The following is an 18,535-nucleotide window of genomic DNA, read 5'->3' as shown; positions in this document are numbered from 1 at the left end:
TATCTTAAAGGGCGAGTTGCTCATTTATTTTTGGCTTCAGTCATCCCAAAAGGATGGATCACCGAATAATTTTTATCGTTTTATATGACTGCTATATCTCAAGAAGTAATGCGAGGATTCATACAAAAATGTAGTATGCAAGTGAAATTGAACGAAAACAAGCCTTATTTTCGATCTAAGTTGCGTTTCGTAATCGTTTACGTGAGTCAGTGTAATTAAATAAACAATGAAAAATATACTGAATTTAAGTATGAGAGGTTGAGCAAGATATCAATAAAATCTAAATTAGCCGTGTATTCTTCTCATTTTTGTAGCACTTTAACTAGCGTGGGTGTTAAATAAAAACTGAGTTTGCATTCTTATACAATTTGCGTAGTAAAAATTCAATATTTAAAACAGCAATTTTTTCTGAGAGGGAAAAACTTATTTGTTTATTATTATTATTATCAGTATTCTTTTCTTTCTGAATTACCAAGCTATATTGAGCTGGAACTATTACTTTTTGAAACTCATTTTAAAAATAAGTCTAGGTCAAAATTGATCTGAATAATCTCATTGATATCAGTTATTTCACCCTACATTATGAAATTTTTTCTTTTCTATTTAAAATTGGAAAATGTGATTCAGCTGACAAGCGCTACTTCGCAAGCATGAAAGTATCCTTTTGAAAACCTCTAATAAAATAGCTGTTCTGAAATTGTCCCCCTTGATGTTCTATCGAATATATAAATTTCATGAATGTTGAGAATTGAAAATATTTGTCATCGCGTAGAGTCGTTTTTCAAAAATCTGAGTGAAAGACACCTGTTTTAGCAGTTACGGGTTTCATTGATTTCAAAAGTTTTGACGGTGAACATTTCGACGTAATTTCAGAATTTTACTCATAAGACATGGGAGTTTCCACGGCAATAATCTGTCATCTCTGTTAAACATTTGTTTTGCTGTCCCAAAATCCCGGTCGCAAAGGACATACAAATGTCCTCTCCAGTTTTTTTTTTTTTTTTTTTTTTTTTTTTTTTTACAGTTCTTAGGGTGATGTTAAAAAATCTATGAGAAAATTAAATTCCCACTCTGGCCCGTGATTTCGAATTTTTCCAGTGAAAGGGGAGAGGGAGGATAACGGGCATATAACCATAACCAATGCAAATTTCATAGGATTGCTATAAAAAGCACTTCCACTTGTATATATATAAAAAAAATTCAAAGTCGGGGGCCATTCCACCTGATCCCCTAAATGACTGACTTGTCGCTAAGGTAATAATATGCTAGAGTGAAGGAGTTATTTGTTTTTACTTCATTACGCCAAAAAATACAAACCGCCTATTCTCTTGCCATATTCACATCGCGCCTCACTATTCTTTCATTCGCCTTTAGAACAGTTTAGTTTTACTTCCATACCAATTTTTTGTCTGAATCCTTGCGTTACATCTTGATCCTTTGCGTTACATCTTGAGTATTATTATTAATCAGATTAAACGAGAAAGAGAAATCCGTTGCAGCAGCCTTTCGCATGTTTACGTTCGTAATAGTATATAGAAAAATAACGTATGTTTTTCTGAAAACTATTAATTTTCTGGAATTAATCTGATGTTTACGAATTAAGACAGGAGAAAACGTTTGGAATTTTTGAAGGAACTTACTTTGAAAGGCAATTAATATTCTTTCGCAACTTTTATGCTGAAAAGCATCGACGTACATTTAAATTTTTCGTACTAATTGAACTAGCGAATTTTGGGCCGGCGACATTTTGGACCGGCGACATTGTGGACTGGCGACATTTTGGACTGGCGACATTTTGGGCCGGCGACATTTTGGACCGGCGACATTTTGGGACGGCGACATTTTGAACCGGCGACATTTTGGACTGGCGACATTTTGGACTGGCGACATTTTGGGACGGCGACATTTTGGACCGGCGACATTTTGGGACGGCGACATTTTGGACCGGCGACATTTTGGGACGGCGACATTTTGGACCGGCGACATTTTGGACCGGCGACATTTTGGACCGTCGACATTTTGGGGCGGCGACATTTTGGACCGGCGACATTTTGGGACGGCGACATTTTGGCCGCGACATTTTGGCCCGCGACATTTTGGCCGCGACATTTTGGGCGTATACCGGTAGATATACATAGATCGTATAGATAGATAGATAGACAAATATAGAGGTCGATATAGTAGATGGAACAGCAAGAAAGAGACATGCCCGTCATTTAAAAAACTTCAACGGGGTGTCAATGCCCCCCCCCCCCCACACACACCATGACTTTGAAAAAACAATGCTTTCACATAAAAGTAGGAGTGCTTTTTGTTATTTTTCGACAAAATTTGCATGAAGAGTACGCCGTTTGTGTCTCCCCTCCCCTCCTTTAAAAGTATTCCAAACGACGGAACTGGAGATAGGTCTAGAAAATATTTTATTCAAAATACTACTGATATAGAGAGATATAGATTGATTGATAGCGCCACGAAATTTATTTAAGCAGCCGCCGAAGGCGGCAACATTGGCGTAAAAAGGCAAAGACAATATTGATACATAAAGAAAAACATTAATACCGTCGCTAAATTGTCTAAGCAGCCGCCGAAGGCGGCAACCCTGGCGCAAAAAGGCGAATGGCGTAAAGAGGCGGACCAGCTGGTCGCCGAAGGCGGCTAGTTTAAAATATATTATCTGAATGGGGCCGTGGTAGACCGATCGGTAGAGTGTCGGATTCGGGGCCGGAGGGTCCTGAGTTCGAACCTCGATGGTCGAAGACCCACCGTCGTCATTGAAGAGGACTGGGCGACGTTAAATATGCTCGTGGTCTCAATGTCCTCCAAGTGAAACGATATCTCTGGGGGCGCTAGCACCAGGTAGCTATTAGCTCCTGGACTAGTTCTAATTCTCATTAACTGTTCGATCCGGTGATGGTGCTGCCATCTATCGGTATAAAAAATAATGGAGGCAAGGCACTTCGTATGCAGTCCTCGATACAAAAACAGTTGTAGTCTCAGTTGTGACTTGGAATCGGAAATATTATCTGAATGCTACCACGTCCGGGGCATTTGGCGCAGGTTCCATCGCCACATATGCATCCCTGGAAATGAAGAGGCACACCAACTTGCCAAAAGGAAGGGAGGAATCTCAGTAATGATGAAATTTCCGTTAAGGTCTCTCTTGATGATGATAATGCGATCACAAAGTTTCGTTTAAGAGAAAACACTATCGGTAGCGCTATGCAAACGTAACCTTTATTTCGCCAGCCTAGGTTTTTGTTGGGCCGTCATTTTCGAATTGTCACGGTGACTGCAGCGGTTTAAAAACGTACACATTCCAACGTGAACGAAAAGCTGTTGCAGTGTAAATCGTAAACATTGAGAGCTTTTTAATGTACTTTATTGCAGATTAATTAGTTATTCCCAATATATATTGAAATGACGAGAAATTGTAGCATTTTTGAAACTGTTATTCTATATACATTTTCTTTGTGGTATTTAATAAATGAATGGCTTGGCCGATTGTTTTGGATGAAGTCTGGCTTGTCGGGCCAAGGTTCGTTTGTGCATAATATACTTTTGTCTTTTAAGTCACCACTCCCTTCCTATATACTTTAAGGCCTGTTATCAGGGTTCGCATTCCAGTTCTAAATCCATTACAAGTTTATAAATGAAAATTCTTATTCCTCATTTTTTAAATTATCATATTCAAAAACTCTTCCCAGTTTTTTTCTTTTTCTTTTCCTGTTGTTTTTCATTGTTTCACGCAGATTCTTTTTTTCTGGATGTTGTCTTAATTGATGTTTTAAACGTATTTAGCTTATGCTTCAGGGTCACTTCACAGTATTTTGGACAATTATGTTGAGTTCGTAGCATGAATCTTTTTCCATAACTATTTCATTTACTCTTTACTGTTTTATTAGCCTTTTTTTTGTTTTGAATTTTTTCTTACAACACGCAAGCTCAAAAATGTGCTAATGAAACAATAAATTAAATAGCTACGGCAAAAAAAGTCATGTTATGGACTCTTCATTTGTCCAGAGTGCTGTAAAATGGCCTTTCAAACAATGTATTCCGAATAGTTAAACTGCATAGGTAGTGAATCTATGTTTATGTGTACAGAAACAATTCCTATCTTTAAAGGAATTTTTTAATTTCTCATAAAAATATTGTTTAATTTTGAGTGGCATTTCATGATATTTGTGACATGGGGTGTCTGTAACAAAACTTGTTAAAAGGTTAAAATTTTTATATGTATTGAAAAAACATATTCCAAAGGACATGAGTGTCATATTTTTTTCTTTATTTACTTCATGTTATCCATGTAATCGCAATCCAAACATCAAAAATACAAATTTCATCGTTATGGACTCTACATTGAATTTTTCGTTAATAGTGACTTGAACTGAATTTCAAGCCAAAACTGGTGCTTGGGACAAATAAAGTAAAGAATCATCTCAAATACAGATAACAATTTTAATCAAAAAGTGCATTGGATAAAAAATTAGTTGTGAAAATGATGATTGTCGAGTCCGTAACAATAATCGGAAGGAAAGTTTTGTTAAAATTTTTATTTATGCATTTTATATCACTAAATTGATTATTTTCTTTCTCACCTATAGTGTTACAATATTCTTAAATAAGTTTCATGATTATTTAAATTCAGTATTTTTTATTAATTTTCTAAATTTGGTTCGGACTCTACAAAACGTTACGGACTCGACATTCTGCAACTGTTTAAACATAGCTCTTTCTTTACCGAAATGCTTAAACAGCCTGCACAGAAAAAAAGAACTAAAAGTAAGCCCTTTAAAAGGAATTACATCTTATACTTTAAAAAAACTTTGACTTTCAGAAGAGTTTTGACTGCACAAGTCTATAGGAGGGGTTAGGCACATTGGTCGGCTTCTCTACTTTTCTCTCTTTTTTTTTTATCTCATCATAAAATTCAATTAGTAGTTTTATTTTCTACCATGAGTTTCATTAAATATTTCTCATCATCCCAGAAAAGGTTTAATACATTAATTTTTTTAACATTAATATTTTAGCAGCTAAGCAGTTAAAGAACAGCAGTTTAAATCAGCATCTTCACAAAATGTCCTTTTAATTAACCTGCCTTCTATAACAATCCATAAAGCCTTTAATTATAATTTATTGCTGAAGCTCCAGGCTAAGAATTCTGAATAGTAACTACTATCTACCAGAGTCACAAAAAGTGGTAGCCACTTTTGAATTTTGGTAGCCATTTTTCTTTTAGCTGTTGAGCGCAAAAAATAAATAACCTAAAAGGAATTTATTCAAATTACATTGGCAAGGTGGAGTCGACTGATGCGCTGAACATCTCAGGATTGGGATTGTGTTGTTGTAGCACAATATGCAATATGATTTTTAATGGTTAAAGAAACACATGTTTGCCACTTTTGGCTACTAAGACTTGATTTTTTGGTTGCCTTTTCAATGAAATGGTCGCCCTTTGGTGACTGGCAACCACTAATCTAGAGTTTTACTAAATGCACTGTGTTCTTACAGTTAGGAAGTAATATATATGCTCATTACAGATAGGGCCTGATTACTATGTACGCTCCAAATGTTAGCAGCCTGCAGAGTTAAATTAGTCTTTTTTCCTTCATGACACATTTATGTTCAAAGTGACTTTGAGCAATTATATTTTCATTGAAGCATTTTTAAATGTTAAGCAATATCAATTTGTCATATTATTGCAATTTTTTGCACAAAAATAAAAATCTTCACTCTCTACTAATAATAAAGCTGAAAGTCTGTCAGCATCTCTGTGACGCGCATAGCGTCTAGACCGTTCAGCCGAATTTTACGAAATCTGGTACAAAGTTAGTTTGTAGCATGGGAGTGGGGCACCTCGAAGAGATTTTTCGAAAATTCGATTTTGTTCCTTTTCTATTCCAGTTTTAAGAAAATTTTACTGAGCAAATCATCACGACGTGGTATACGGTTCCACGTTATGATAAATTACAAAGTTATCATAACGTGGAATCGTAACATGGGTAAGTGAATGATTATAGCAAATTGGCATAAGAATCATTATCCAATATTTGTAAAAATAGAGGCGAACCAAATAACCTTTTCATTTTCTACTACGGGCAAAGCCGTGGGGGTACCACAAATAATAAAATTAATTGAATGAATTTTAGTTAACAGAGATTTTGAAAGAAAAAGGTCTCAGATAATTCAGACTGTACTGTATATTCGTTGTGGGAATTATTCAAAATAACCCTGAAGAATATTTTATTTTTAACTTTCCCTTTTATTTTAGTTTTCCTAAGGTGTGAAGGGAGAACTGCACTTGTAACTGGTGGAACAAGTGGTATTGGATTTGAAACAGTAAAAAAACTCCTTTCTTTTGGAATGAATGTAATTATAGGTAATGTATTTGGTGGTTTTCATCATCATTCAAATGCATTTTTTTTTTGTTAGTTCATGTTTTTGCTAGAAACTTTGGCTCTCCTCTGATATGCCCCCCTCTTGGCGAGATTTTAATTTTTCGCTCGATACGAAAATCGCCAATAAGGCGATAACTTGGCAACCCTGGTTTTGCAACTTGAACGCTGGAAAGTAGTTTCTCGAAGTCTGTCTTTTTGCACGTGTCTGTGTGGTAGGAGGTAGGTGCTCATATGGTTCCGCTCTTAGGGAGATTTTAAGTTGAATACTCTAAAATAAAGTTTCAATTCAAACTTTATTTTAGAGTATTCTTTTTCTTGTTGTTTTTTAATGTTAATTTAGTTGAATTTTCTATTTTAATTATGAGTTCGGTTTGTGATGTTGTCCAAATGTATCAATTGAAATTTTTGAATGAATCTTCTTTTTCTTTTTCGTCAGGTCGTCCAACGTTTGGACGTACCGGAGTCCTAAATAGATTTTTTATATTTAAACTAATTGAAAATAAAGAGGTTTTTTTAGAATTTTTAAGGGAAATTGGTTTACTTAAGAATGAAATGTTATGTTCTAGATGTAATTCTGTTATGAAAATTAAAAAAACTAAAAAATGTTCAGATGGGTTAATTTTTTTTTGTAGAAAGGTTATTGGGGGTGTTGTTTGTGGAAAAGAAGCAACGATCAGGAGTGGGTCATGGTTTAGTTCTAGCAAGTTGAAAATAGAGGAGATTTTTTTGATAACATATGAGATTTTAATTGGGACCAAAACTGCTGATATTGAAAGTCAATATTTTTTTTTCATCACAAACTTTAGCCGATTGGCGAAATTATATTAATGAAGAAATATTAAATTACATTGAATTAAAATCCGAACAAATAGGGGGGGGTTGGGAAAGTTATTGAAGTTGATGAATCTAAATTTGGGAAAAGAAAATATAATCGGGGACATGCAGTTGAGGGACAATGGGTTTTTGGGGGGGTTGAACGGGGTTCGGGGAAAACTTTTTTGGTTGCTGTTGGGGATAGGGGTAGGGAAACTCTATTTTTGGCAATTAAGCAGTGGATACTACCAGGCACGACGGTGCACTCCGATTGTTGGAGGGCATATGATACATTGGGGGAGGAGGGGTATGAGCATTTAACAGTCAACCATAAACTTAATTTTGTAGATCCAGAAACTAAATGTCACACTAACACAATTGAATCCACATGGAGACACGTTAAAAGTACTCTACCAACATATAATAGATTAGGGGATTTTAAATTTTATTTAGCTTATTATTTATACAAAAAAAATTGTGAATACAAAAATGAGGATATGTTTGTAAAGTTTTTGGAAATAATTCGCGAAATTAATTGGGTGGAGTACAAAATACAAGTAAAATAAGGTTGTTTTTTTTTGGAATTTTTTTTGTCTAAACAAACATAATTTAAATATTTTTGTAAAGTAATGATAATAAAAAATGGGATAATTTCCCTAAGAGCGGAACATATGTGCACTGCCTCACGTGAGGAAGTAAAAGAAAAGTAAAAACGGTAAGTGAACATATTTTGAATTATTGTGTTTTTAGTGTGTTTCTGGTAGTTTGTATTTTGGTCTGGTTGGCATTTTTGTAGCACAAAAATGGTGTTAATTTCACATAAAATCTGTGACTTTATTGTATACTGAACGGAGGAGATCTGTGACTTATATCCGACTGTGATGTATATTAAAAGTCGGAGGGATAACGGACCGAGCGGCAGCGAGGTCCTGGCGAGGGCTCGTATCCCGGAGAAACAACGGAAAAAAATTAATGCATTAATTTCATTAAATAATTAATGACATAATTTGAATTTTTCCTGTTGGCGCTAAAAAAGCATCGCTAAGAACAATGTATGACATATGACGTCATACATAGTTTTCTTGGCGACGCTTTTTTGGCGCCAACAGGAAAAAGTCGCCAAGAGGGGGGTATATCAGATTTGTTCCGAAACTTTTGTTTATTGCTCCTTCACCATATTTTGTGCATACAATTATTTTGAAAATAAATTTTTTAATTTTAGCTTCTAATGTATCTGCTCAAGAAAGTGAAAAATGCGTGCAGCAATTAAGAATCTTATATCCTAAAAGCAAAGGTAATTTTTGTAGTTTAATAAAAGTACAACTGGAAAGTAATTCTATACAGTGGACGCCAGTTAATTGAATCAGTGGTTAATTGCATCAATCACTTTAATGACTCAAATCTTCAAAAACAGAACAAAATTCAGCTTTATTGAATTAGCCTCTTTATTGAAGTAGTTGCTTTATTGAAGTAGTTGATTTATTGAAGTAGTTGCTTTATTGAATCAGCCGCTTTGTGGAATGAGGTTGTTTCCCTCAGTCAAAAGTACTACTTTTAGTCACTGAAATTGATAGAATAAGCAAAAATAATAACATACATCCAGAAAATATTTTTATTTTCCCAATTGTTTCTTAATTAATTTTTTTAAATGTCCGATTTTTCAAACAAGGCTTGATGACATCACAAATGATGCATTTTGGCGCATCTTTCTACCACGATTCCACGTTACGATAATCAACAAGCAAATTAAAATTGCACTCTACGCTTGCTATCAACCCTATCGTTGCCAATGCACGTGAGTAAAGATGCAAATTAAATATTTTGGTCTGTGAATGGCAACACTGAATGGCATTTCATCATTTGTGATGCCATCGGGCAGAAACATAAACAATGAAAGCATACAGATTTAAGTAATTTTTAAAAATATTAAACTTAAACAAATTATTTAAAAAATAGTCATATTCAATGTTTTTAAGCATGCTATTTCAGAAAAAAATTCTTTTAAAATTTCGGAAACGACCCCATTAAAACTGTTTGGAACAGACATGATTCATGTAAGCGGCGGACACTGTATTGTCGTATAGAAAACTCGCACACTCAAATTTTATTTATCACTTTATACATCATTTTGATCCATATTTATGTTCCTATTTTTTCATAGTGGAAGTGTGGTATGTTGATCTGTCTTCCTTGGAATCTGTAAAAGCATTAGCTGAAAAATACTTACTCTCTGGCCTACCACTGCATGTACTTATTAATAACGGTAATGAAGTTTTTTATTTTATGAGAAAAAAAAGATAAAATTACCTCACTTTAATTATGTATTGTTAAATTTACAGTTATTTGGATTTTTTATAACTACCAGGGATCGCGCTAAGGATTTTGAATCGTTCGCCAGTAAGTTAGCCAAATTTTTAAAGTGTTAGCCGAATTTCCAAAGTCTTAGTCCAAGACTAACTTTTACTCATTTTAATGTATTTTTGTCTGCAGAAATATTTAATCAGAGAGTGAAGTATAACTTAATTTTTGACAATTTTTTGAGGATAAGGACAGGGGTATATCCAGGAATTTTTGTCCGTTTTTAGGAATTTTGTGAGAAAAAAAAATGCAAATTAAATACAGTTTTTCCACAAATCATATCTAATTTTTCAAAGGAAAAATGGCTAAAAACAACTTAAAGTGATATTTATCATTCTTAAAAATATTTGAGAGTAAAAATAAAAGCTTTTAATAAAGTAAAGGCTGCATTCCAATCTTACTCCGATGTTTCAGACATCGAACCAATGAAACTAACGTGCCATTCAACAAGGCATCCCGCCAATAATTTCTACTCGGTAACAAGGATGCGCACTCGATATCCGATCAGCGAGAGGCAAACGCCATCCTTCCACCGATCCGATGGACGGTAACGCTCCGATCCGATACGTGCGTGCGCGCACCTCATTCTGCTCAGAGTGGTCTGAGGATAAAACAACTTTCAGTGATTGCTAGTCTGGGAGTTTTGTGAAAGGTTCGTTTTTAGGGGTCTGAATTTTGCGAAGGGTCCGTTTTTAGTGGTTCGAATTTTGTGAACGGGCCTCATTTTTATCTAGATTGACATTTGAAGAGCGATTTTTTTTTCTTCTGTGTATAATTTAGAGAATTTTCAGTTCGCCAATAAATTCGCCAAATTCGATTTTTTTTCGCCGAATTTACGATTTTATCGCATTTGGCGCATTAGCAAATGCTTAATGCGGTCCCTGAGTACAAAGGCAAAATTGAGAAGATGATAGTTTAAACTGATGAGAGCAAAGAGCAATAAAGAAGAATTTGAATATTACGTAATACGAGCTAAATAAAATCATTTTTATTTTGTGAGAAACTGACAATTGAACAGTTTTGTGGATAAATAATGTTGAGTAACATTTTTATACAAATAAAACTTGTAGCTAGATCTGCATATTTTTTTTTTATCAGTAATGTTTTTTTTTTTTTCTTATTTTTCTTTCTTTCTCTTTTTTTCCTCTCTTTGCTATTTAATTCAGAATTAGTTTTGAATATTCAATTTTTCCATTATATTTTTCATGTGAAGAAGCATTTATGAATTTTCAATGCTAATCAAAAATATATTCTTGTTTTCTAGCTGGTATAATGTTTTCCCCTTATCAGAAGTCAGCTGATGGATTGGAAATGCACATGGCAGTCAATTACTTTTCCCATTGCCTGCTGACAAAGCTCTTGTTGCCACGGCTAAAGCAATCTGGAAATTCAAAGTGTAAAGCAAGAGTTGTAAACGTCGCATCGTGTTTGCACTATCTTTCCGAAATTGATTTTCATGATCTAAATAGTGTGTAAGTATTTTCTTATTTTTTATTGTTAACATACTTAGAATAAATGGTTACAGTTACATAGCTGCCAACTTGTACAATTTAGCCGTACATTGTAAGATTTTCGGAAGTTTTGTACGATTGTATTCTCTTATGGCAGATTTGTACGATTTTTAGGTTTTTAGTTTTAACTTTACAATAAATTGCGAATGGTTGAAGTTTTCTTTTACTTCCAACACTTTTGAGAGCAGAAAAAACTATTGTTTTGAACAAGTTTTTGATAGATAATTTTTGAAAGCTGCGAAGTCTGCAACTTTTCAAAGTTTAAGTTCAAAGAAATAAAATTTTATTGATTTACTTATGTTTAAATTTATGTATTTTTTTTGCTTATAAAAGCACTGATCAAGTCAAGGTAAGGATTTGAAAATATTATAATATTTTAAATTTTAATTCTTTGCTTTATGATGGTCAAAAAAGCGTAGAAATATAGCCACCTCGCACATTGTGAGATATTTTAAGCTGGCAAGTTGGCAGTTATGCAGTTAACTCTCATTTATCTGCGGAATCAGGAGGCACAAGTGCTGTGGATGATAAAAATCTCGGATAAACCGTAAAAAGGACGTTAAGTGGGGGACAAATAAGGTCAACATTGTCTTCTGATCAAAAAATTAGCTGTACTGATGCATAATACATTCTCCAAACTGAAAACATATACAGTAGAGTAAAAATTTTTGTATTTTTGCACAACAGAACTTAACATCAATAAAAAAAATTAATTTGAATTTTGACATCTGGAATTCAAATTATGTTTTTCGCAATCACGAGTGCGTGTGTAGGCGTGTGTTTGTGTCTGTGTGCAGGTTTGAGCGTGTGTGTGTAGTTGTGCATATATGCGTGTGTGTGTAGGATATGGACGCAACCTGGATATGGTTTTCGCTAGAAGATCAGCATCATGAGACCGGTCGACAGTGGTGCTGCAGCGGAAGATGGGGGAAAAATAAAATCATTGGAATTCAGAACAGTCAAATGAGAACAATAAGCAATCGTGATTGCTCGTTAAAGAACAAGTGTATGTACGATGAAGAAAGCACAATAAATAAATAAAACAACCAAATTTAAATTTAGAAATTTACGACAAATATACTGCCATTGGTATTTACTTTTTGTTGCGAAAAAATACAAGTGGATGATTGAGAGTTTACTGTAGTTAAATTATTTTTTCAATAATGATTATTTGAAAAATTCTTTCTTAGCCTCAATGCATAACTTGTATCCAAGTGTACTGGTTTTTCTGATAGTTTCTCATATTTTGAATATTACTCCCAAACACACAGTTTTCATAAATCTCGGGGGAAAAAATCCCTTTATTTAGAAACTTTGGAGGACAAAAAAAGGGGGAGAGGAAGAACCCAGTAAACTTTTTTTTTTTGTGACAATTGTACCTCATTTTATCCACAATACTTTCCGAAACTAAGTTTTAATTATATGTAATAAACATTAATTATTTATTAAGTAAAATTTTAGTTTTTATTCTTCCATTTCATATTTCAGTTGATAGTTCTATGTGTATATAATGTAAAGAACTTGCATATGATTGTAATTTGAGAGGAATGACAAAAAATAGGATAGGAATAGAGGAAGGAAAAAATAAAATAAAATGCAAAATTATTTTTGTGAAGATTGTCTCTCATTTTATCAAAAAACCTTATTTTCCCCAAACTAAGTTTTAATTACATAATAAACATTAATTATTTTTTCAGTATTAATTCAACTTTTATTCTTCCATTTCATGTTTCAGTTCATAGTTCTATGTGTATATAATGTAAAGAACTTGCATATGATTGTACTTTGAGAGGAATGATAAAAATAAAGTTTTACTTCATTTTGAAATTGTTTCATGTTTTTTTTTTTTTTTTTTTTAATGTTGTAATTGTTTTGCATTGATTTTCATTTCATTGTCCACATAAATAAGGTAATTTTGTATCTTGATAATTCTCTTTCTAAACAAACTCTTCTATTTTAAATTCAAATATTTTTTTTTGAATACAGCCTGTTTTTGTTCTGTTAATTTCTTATAAGTAAAGCTATATGTTCATACCAATAAATAGTCAATGTTATTTTCATTATTAGGCAACGCTATTGTCGTTATCACAGCTACATGCAATCCAAACTGTGTCTAGTCATGTTTACTCTGTCTCTGAATCAGTTCCTTCGAAGCAGCGGCTGTGAAGTGATAGCACATTGTGTTCATCCTGGTGTGATATATTCTAATTTATACAAGCATGTTTGGTGGGCCTCAATTCTAGGACCTTTATTTTTTCAGGTAAAGTGTTTGTTGATTTAGTCTTATTTGTATAGATTTCTATTCTTTGAATCCTAATAAGCTACAGTAGAGTCTCGAAAATCCAATTCTTAAAAGTCTGAGGTTCCACTTTATTCAAGGGGCTTTGTTGTTATTTTTAACACGCTTTTATTAGCTTCACTTGTATGTTGTGAGTAACTCTCCTTTGGACTAAGAGCTAGTGGCTTATTACTGTTAGTACATTCCACCACTTTATGAGCGTTCATGGCCAAGCGGTCTAAGGCGCGGGTCTTCGCTGACATCCACCTCAGGGAATCATTGGGCGTGCGTTCTAATCCTGTCTACACCGAAATTAAATTTATAATCTCGCAACCCAATTTTCGCCCACTTTTTGTGATCAGATACTTTTAAAATTTGGAATGCAACCTCAGACCCGATGACAATGCAATATTCTATAATCAAATTAATTTATTCACGATAAGTTATTAGTTTATTCTAATTAACACGCTTTTATTAGCTTAACTTGTATGTTTTGTCCTACTTTTCTTTGGACAAATAGCCAGTGGCTTATAAGAATTACTTACAATGTACAAATCAGAGCTGCGGAGTGTAACAATGTTTGCACATGAATTTACCAGAAAGCTTTCAAAATGTCTGATGCAAATAATGCAACAGTATACTAAGATACATTCCATTATAAAAATTGAACACACGCACAAAGATTTCATTTAAGAGTTACAAGTGTTAGCAATATTTAGTATCTAAATCTTATTTGAAATAAAAAACTAAAAAAGCACGCTTTTGTAGCAAAATGAACTAAAAAGTAAAAAATAATCTTTGGATGACAAATATATAAAGTAATTGACCAAACACTTAGTCGCCTTAAAAGACAAACAAACAGCTCTTTTAGAATATCCGATTGCAATTTAAAAGGGAAGTGCAAAGCTTGACGCTGTACAAAGGGTATATATGAAATTTTATCCTTCTATGACTAACATTTTTGTATTATGTGAGGTACATATGTACGCTCTCACATAGAAACAAAAGTCATGACAAAACTCGTCAAAACTTATTCGAGGCCGTTCAAAGGAGTTTTTGGTTGCCTGCAAGTTGACACTCAAGTACGTGCAGACATCAAGAAAAAACTAATCAAAACTCATTTAGGGTTAATTGAAACATAAGTTTATTTTGATATTTGAATGATAAACTAGGATGAGGAGACAATATATCTTTTTCATAGCATAAGGAAGTTAAGAGCGCATGTCCTTATGTAGTCCAAAGAATTTTTCGTATAATCCGAGTCATCAATAATCCCAGGTGGGGCAAGCCCCAATTATTTCTGATTTTCGAGACTACTTTATTTAAAAAAAAACTTTTAAAACCCAGATTCTTAATGCATTGTAGTTAAATAAATCTTTTTAAAGTTATGATTCTGCAAATATTATTGTATTAAAGTGAAAGGCTAAATTTCAGCAGAAAATAACTTGTGCTCTTTTACGAGCCATGAAAGATTACAAAAGAGCAGATGAGGGTGTTAGTTTTCCATTATAGGGTACGTCATGGCTCATTTTCTACTTTTTTCGCAAAACTGGTCAAGACAATGCACTTAGTACAGGAGTTCTCAACCTGTGAGTCGCGATCCCCAAGGTAAAGTTTTTGAATTGCCTCAAGAACATCACCCATTGAAGTTTTTGACTTTTGCTCTGAATGATTGCGATACATATTTTTTTTTTTGAAAATGTATTGAGTGTATTCTGTAAGTTACCGCCCTATAGCCAATGCTAATGCAGAAATACGTGAAATACACTGCCAGCTCAGTCAATTCCAGCCGAGGACCTATCATTGCTAATTCTGTATTAGCTACCAGTTTGTTTGGCACTCTTGGCTTCCTTAACAGTTTTTTTTTTCACCTCCAGCTCAGTCACTCCTATGCCGGGCTGATGAGTGCTAATTAAGCATGAAACTGCAGTCCTTGACTGGAGTTGACTGAGCTGGCGGTGTATTTCATGTATGTATTGAGTGTGTTCTTGACTTGAAAAATCTTGTTCATTTTGAAAAAGAAAAGGACTGCAACCAACTGATTTATTTAAGTTTTAATTACGAAGTAATAATTTAGTTCATTGGCGATTTTTGCCTTTTTGTTAGTAGTTTATTCATTTTAATTTTTATAATGATTTTCATGCATCCCAATAAAGACCACTACTCAAGGGGCACTTAGGCACATCCCATCAGACATTTTATGTTCGGAAGGTTACTGTAATTGTAAAATTACTACTTTTACAATTCTCTAGTTGCACGGTATTTTACATTAGTTTTTTTGTTTTCAAAAGCTGAAGTTTGATCTCCCATAGTTTGTTTATAGCAAATTATAGAAAAGTAAAATATAAGCTTTTTTAGAAAATTTGAAATATGGATCACATTGATGGCTAATTCTTTAGCTCAACTTAGATTTATTTTCAAATTGAGTAATATAAATTCATCAATATTTATATTTTGTGATTTTTTTAATCATTTACCGTATTACCCCGCATTATCCGGCATGTCGCAAAATTCGGGGGTCACCAAATTTTTAATAATACTTTCCTGATCCTTTCTTTCATGCCAAAAAAAAAAAAAAAAAAAAATCGAGATTAGGGGGGAAAAATGAATGCTATAAAAATATGTGTTCAACTTAAAAATGAATTCTAAAAATGTCATTTGTTATTTTAACAAGAAAAATATTCTTTAATAACGAATAATTTTATAAAATTTAAATTAAAACTAAGCAAACATTTAAGCAGTAACTTTCCGCCCCTAAACCAGTGCTAAAGAATTTTACCATAGCTATTCAATAAATTAAAATTAAACTTACCTGCCTTAAAGGAACCTAAAATAATTTGTTTAAAAAAAAAATATGAGCAAATCGCAGTAACAATGATTGCTTCTGAATTGATTACTTTACTGGCATATACTTAAATCCGTTAATAATGACCTAGACCTACCATAACTAACAAGAACATATTTATGCACACAATTTTTTTGAAAGATGGTTACTTTCAGGATTTATTTTTTTTCCCCTCACAGTGGTAGTTTACTTTCTGATTGGAACTGAATAAGTAAATTTACTTTTGTTTTGTTGTAAAATAAACCTCAAATTATCCGGTATGCCAGAAAATTTGAATTTCCCGGCATGCTGCTCTACCTAGCTTTTTTCCGGCATGCGGGGTAATACGGTATATCGGCGCATCAGAGCAACAGTAAGATATTTAATCCCAGAAATAACACTAAGATATCTTACTGTTGCTTTGAGGCGATGATATATTTTCTCTTTTAATTTTTATTTTTTTGATGTTCTATTTATTGAATCTAACAGAAGCCAGATAAAGGTGCTGAGGTAACTGTGTATGCTGCTTTGTCGGCTAATCTTGAAAATGAAGGTGGTAGATATATTGAAGAGTGTCGTCCTGTGAAACCAAGCAGATATGCTAGAGATTATCAACTCCAGACCAGATTGTGGAATGAAACTTTTAAAACTTTATTACCATGGTTAGATGAACCAGATGATCTCCAGCCAGAGTGTTAAGCATTGGAACTTTCAACTACAAAATCCAAAATGCTGCGAGTTTGTATGATGACTGAAAGTATTGAAACATTCCTGGTAAACAAAAAGGTGCAACATGTAGTGTGTAAGATATTACATGACATTTAAAAAAAATATTGTTTAGCAAAATTGTTAAGTTGTTCGTTTTTATTGGAGAAAATACAAAGTAACTGAACTTTTGTTTGCTCGAAATAAGCGCACATAGAATGTAATTTTCTTCATGTGTTTAGATCGTATTATAATTTTTTTCTTCATTTCTTAACTTTGTGTTTTCTTGAAGAAATTCGAGTTCAATAATACAAGTAGGTTAATTTGAGGCAATGGGGTGCTCTTTCCTGAATATATATTTCCATAAGCAATAAACAATTGAAAAGTAGCTGAGTTTGAATTGAAATGAAATCCTTTGTTCTTTCTTTGCTTTGATAGATGTTTTTCTTTTTCGGATCTGTTAAATGGGCATTTTCTCGAATAAAGGTCAAAATTTAGTTTTATGCTATTGAAAACATTTTCCTCTTATTTCGCTTAAATAATATTTAAAATACGTATGAATTAATTTTTTTTTAAACTTTTTATTTTCAGAAGACTATATGAAGCATGTAGCTGAAAAATAGGTATCTCCAATTCAAATTTATTCACAATTGCTTTACATTTTTCAGTTTTTTTTAATGGCAAAACTGAGGTTGGCCAACTACCAGAGACAGTCAGAGAGTTTAGAAATGGCCTCTTTAATAATTAAAACAAAACAGGAAAAGTTATTGTAGCTCATATCTTTTTGTAGCGGCAAATATATGAATTTTTTTTTGGAGATGCCTACTTTTGCAAACATATGTTTAATCTTTTATGCTTAATGTTAAAGCAATTCACTGCTAAGAAAAATGATTGTAAGTTAATTCACTTACAACTTTTCAAATGTGGTGCTAAAACCAATATATGTCATATAATCATCTTTCACATTGAATTATTGAGCTCTAACCATTCAGCTGACAAAACCTTTGCAACAAATGTGTTTTGTATCGTGTTCTTCATTTTGTTAACAGTATATTGTTCTTTTTTGTTAAAACTTCTTTTTCCAATAACAAAATGATTTTTTAAAAATCTTTTTCATCTGCTTTTATAAAATTAAACGTTTGAACGTAATTTGTGGTAGAAATCTGGTATTTATAAATGAGGTGGTGGTAATTTGGGATACCATTTGATTTTGAGGGTGCCGAAACTAAAGTAATAGCCGGATTCAGTTTTTAATTTATAGATGTGGTGGTGTAATATGAAATATTGCTTTGAGTCAGCTGAAACTCAAGTAATAACTGGGTTCAATTTCAAATTGTTTAAAGTCTGTCACTAGTTTTATTATGGTGTAACAACTAATGTTATGAATAACAATGTTTTCACTTTTTCAAAAAAGAATGAAAATGACTTCTGATTAAAAAGAGTGCTGAATATGTAGAACATGCTAATGAGATGAAAAATCCTCAAAATAAATAAATAAATAAATAAATAAAATAAAAATAAAAAAATAAAACCAACAATCATTTTTTTAAATATTTTTTTTTCTTTCATTTTATGCATCAGAAGTGTTCATTAAGTGCTTCAAAAATTCTAAATACTTAATGGATGTAGTGTTTAGCTTTTCTTGCTTTTA

The 18,535-nt window shown here is 32.9% G+C and overlaps 1 protein-coding gene across 1 annotated transcript; it reads left to right on the top strand.

The window, feature by feature from the left end:
• The first annotated feature begins 3,332 nt into the window (after positions 1 to 3,332).
• On the top strand, positions 3,333 to 18,264 carry LOC129224474 (dehydrogenase/reductase SDR family member on chromosome X-like). The gene is made up of 7 exons (XM_054858927.1): positions 3,333 to 3,535; positions 6,269 to 6,376; positions 8,431 to 8,502; positions 9,370 to 9,471; positions 10,831 to 11,038; positions 13,145 to 13,337; positions 16,669 to 18,264. The coding sequence occupies exons 1-7, from the start codon at positions 3,418 to 3,420 to the stop codon at positions 16,876 to 16,878; spliced, it is 1,011 nt and encodes a 336-aa protein (XP_054714902.1). The 5' UTR covers positions 3,333 to 3,417; the 3' UTR covers positions 16,879 to 18,264.
• The last annotated feature ends 271 nt before the right edge of the window (positions 18,265 to 18,535 follow it).

The sequence above is a fragment of the Uloborus diversus genome, chromosome 6 (genome assembly GCF_026930045.1).
Source record: "Uloborus diversus isolate 005 chromosome 6, Udiv.v.3.1, whole genome shotgun sequence".
In the NCBI taxonomy this organism is placed as follows: domain Eukaryota; kingdom Metazoa; phylum Arthropoda; class Arachnida; order Araneae; family Uloboridae; genus Uloborus; species Uloborus diversus.
Note: the sequence above shows the minus strand (reverse complement) of the source record. Positions and strands in the feature narration are given on the sequence as shown.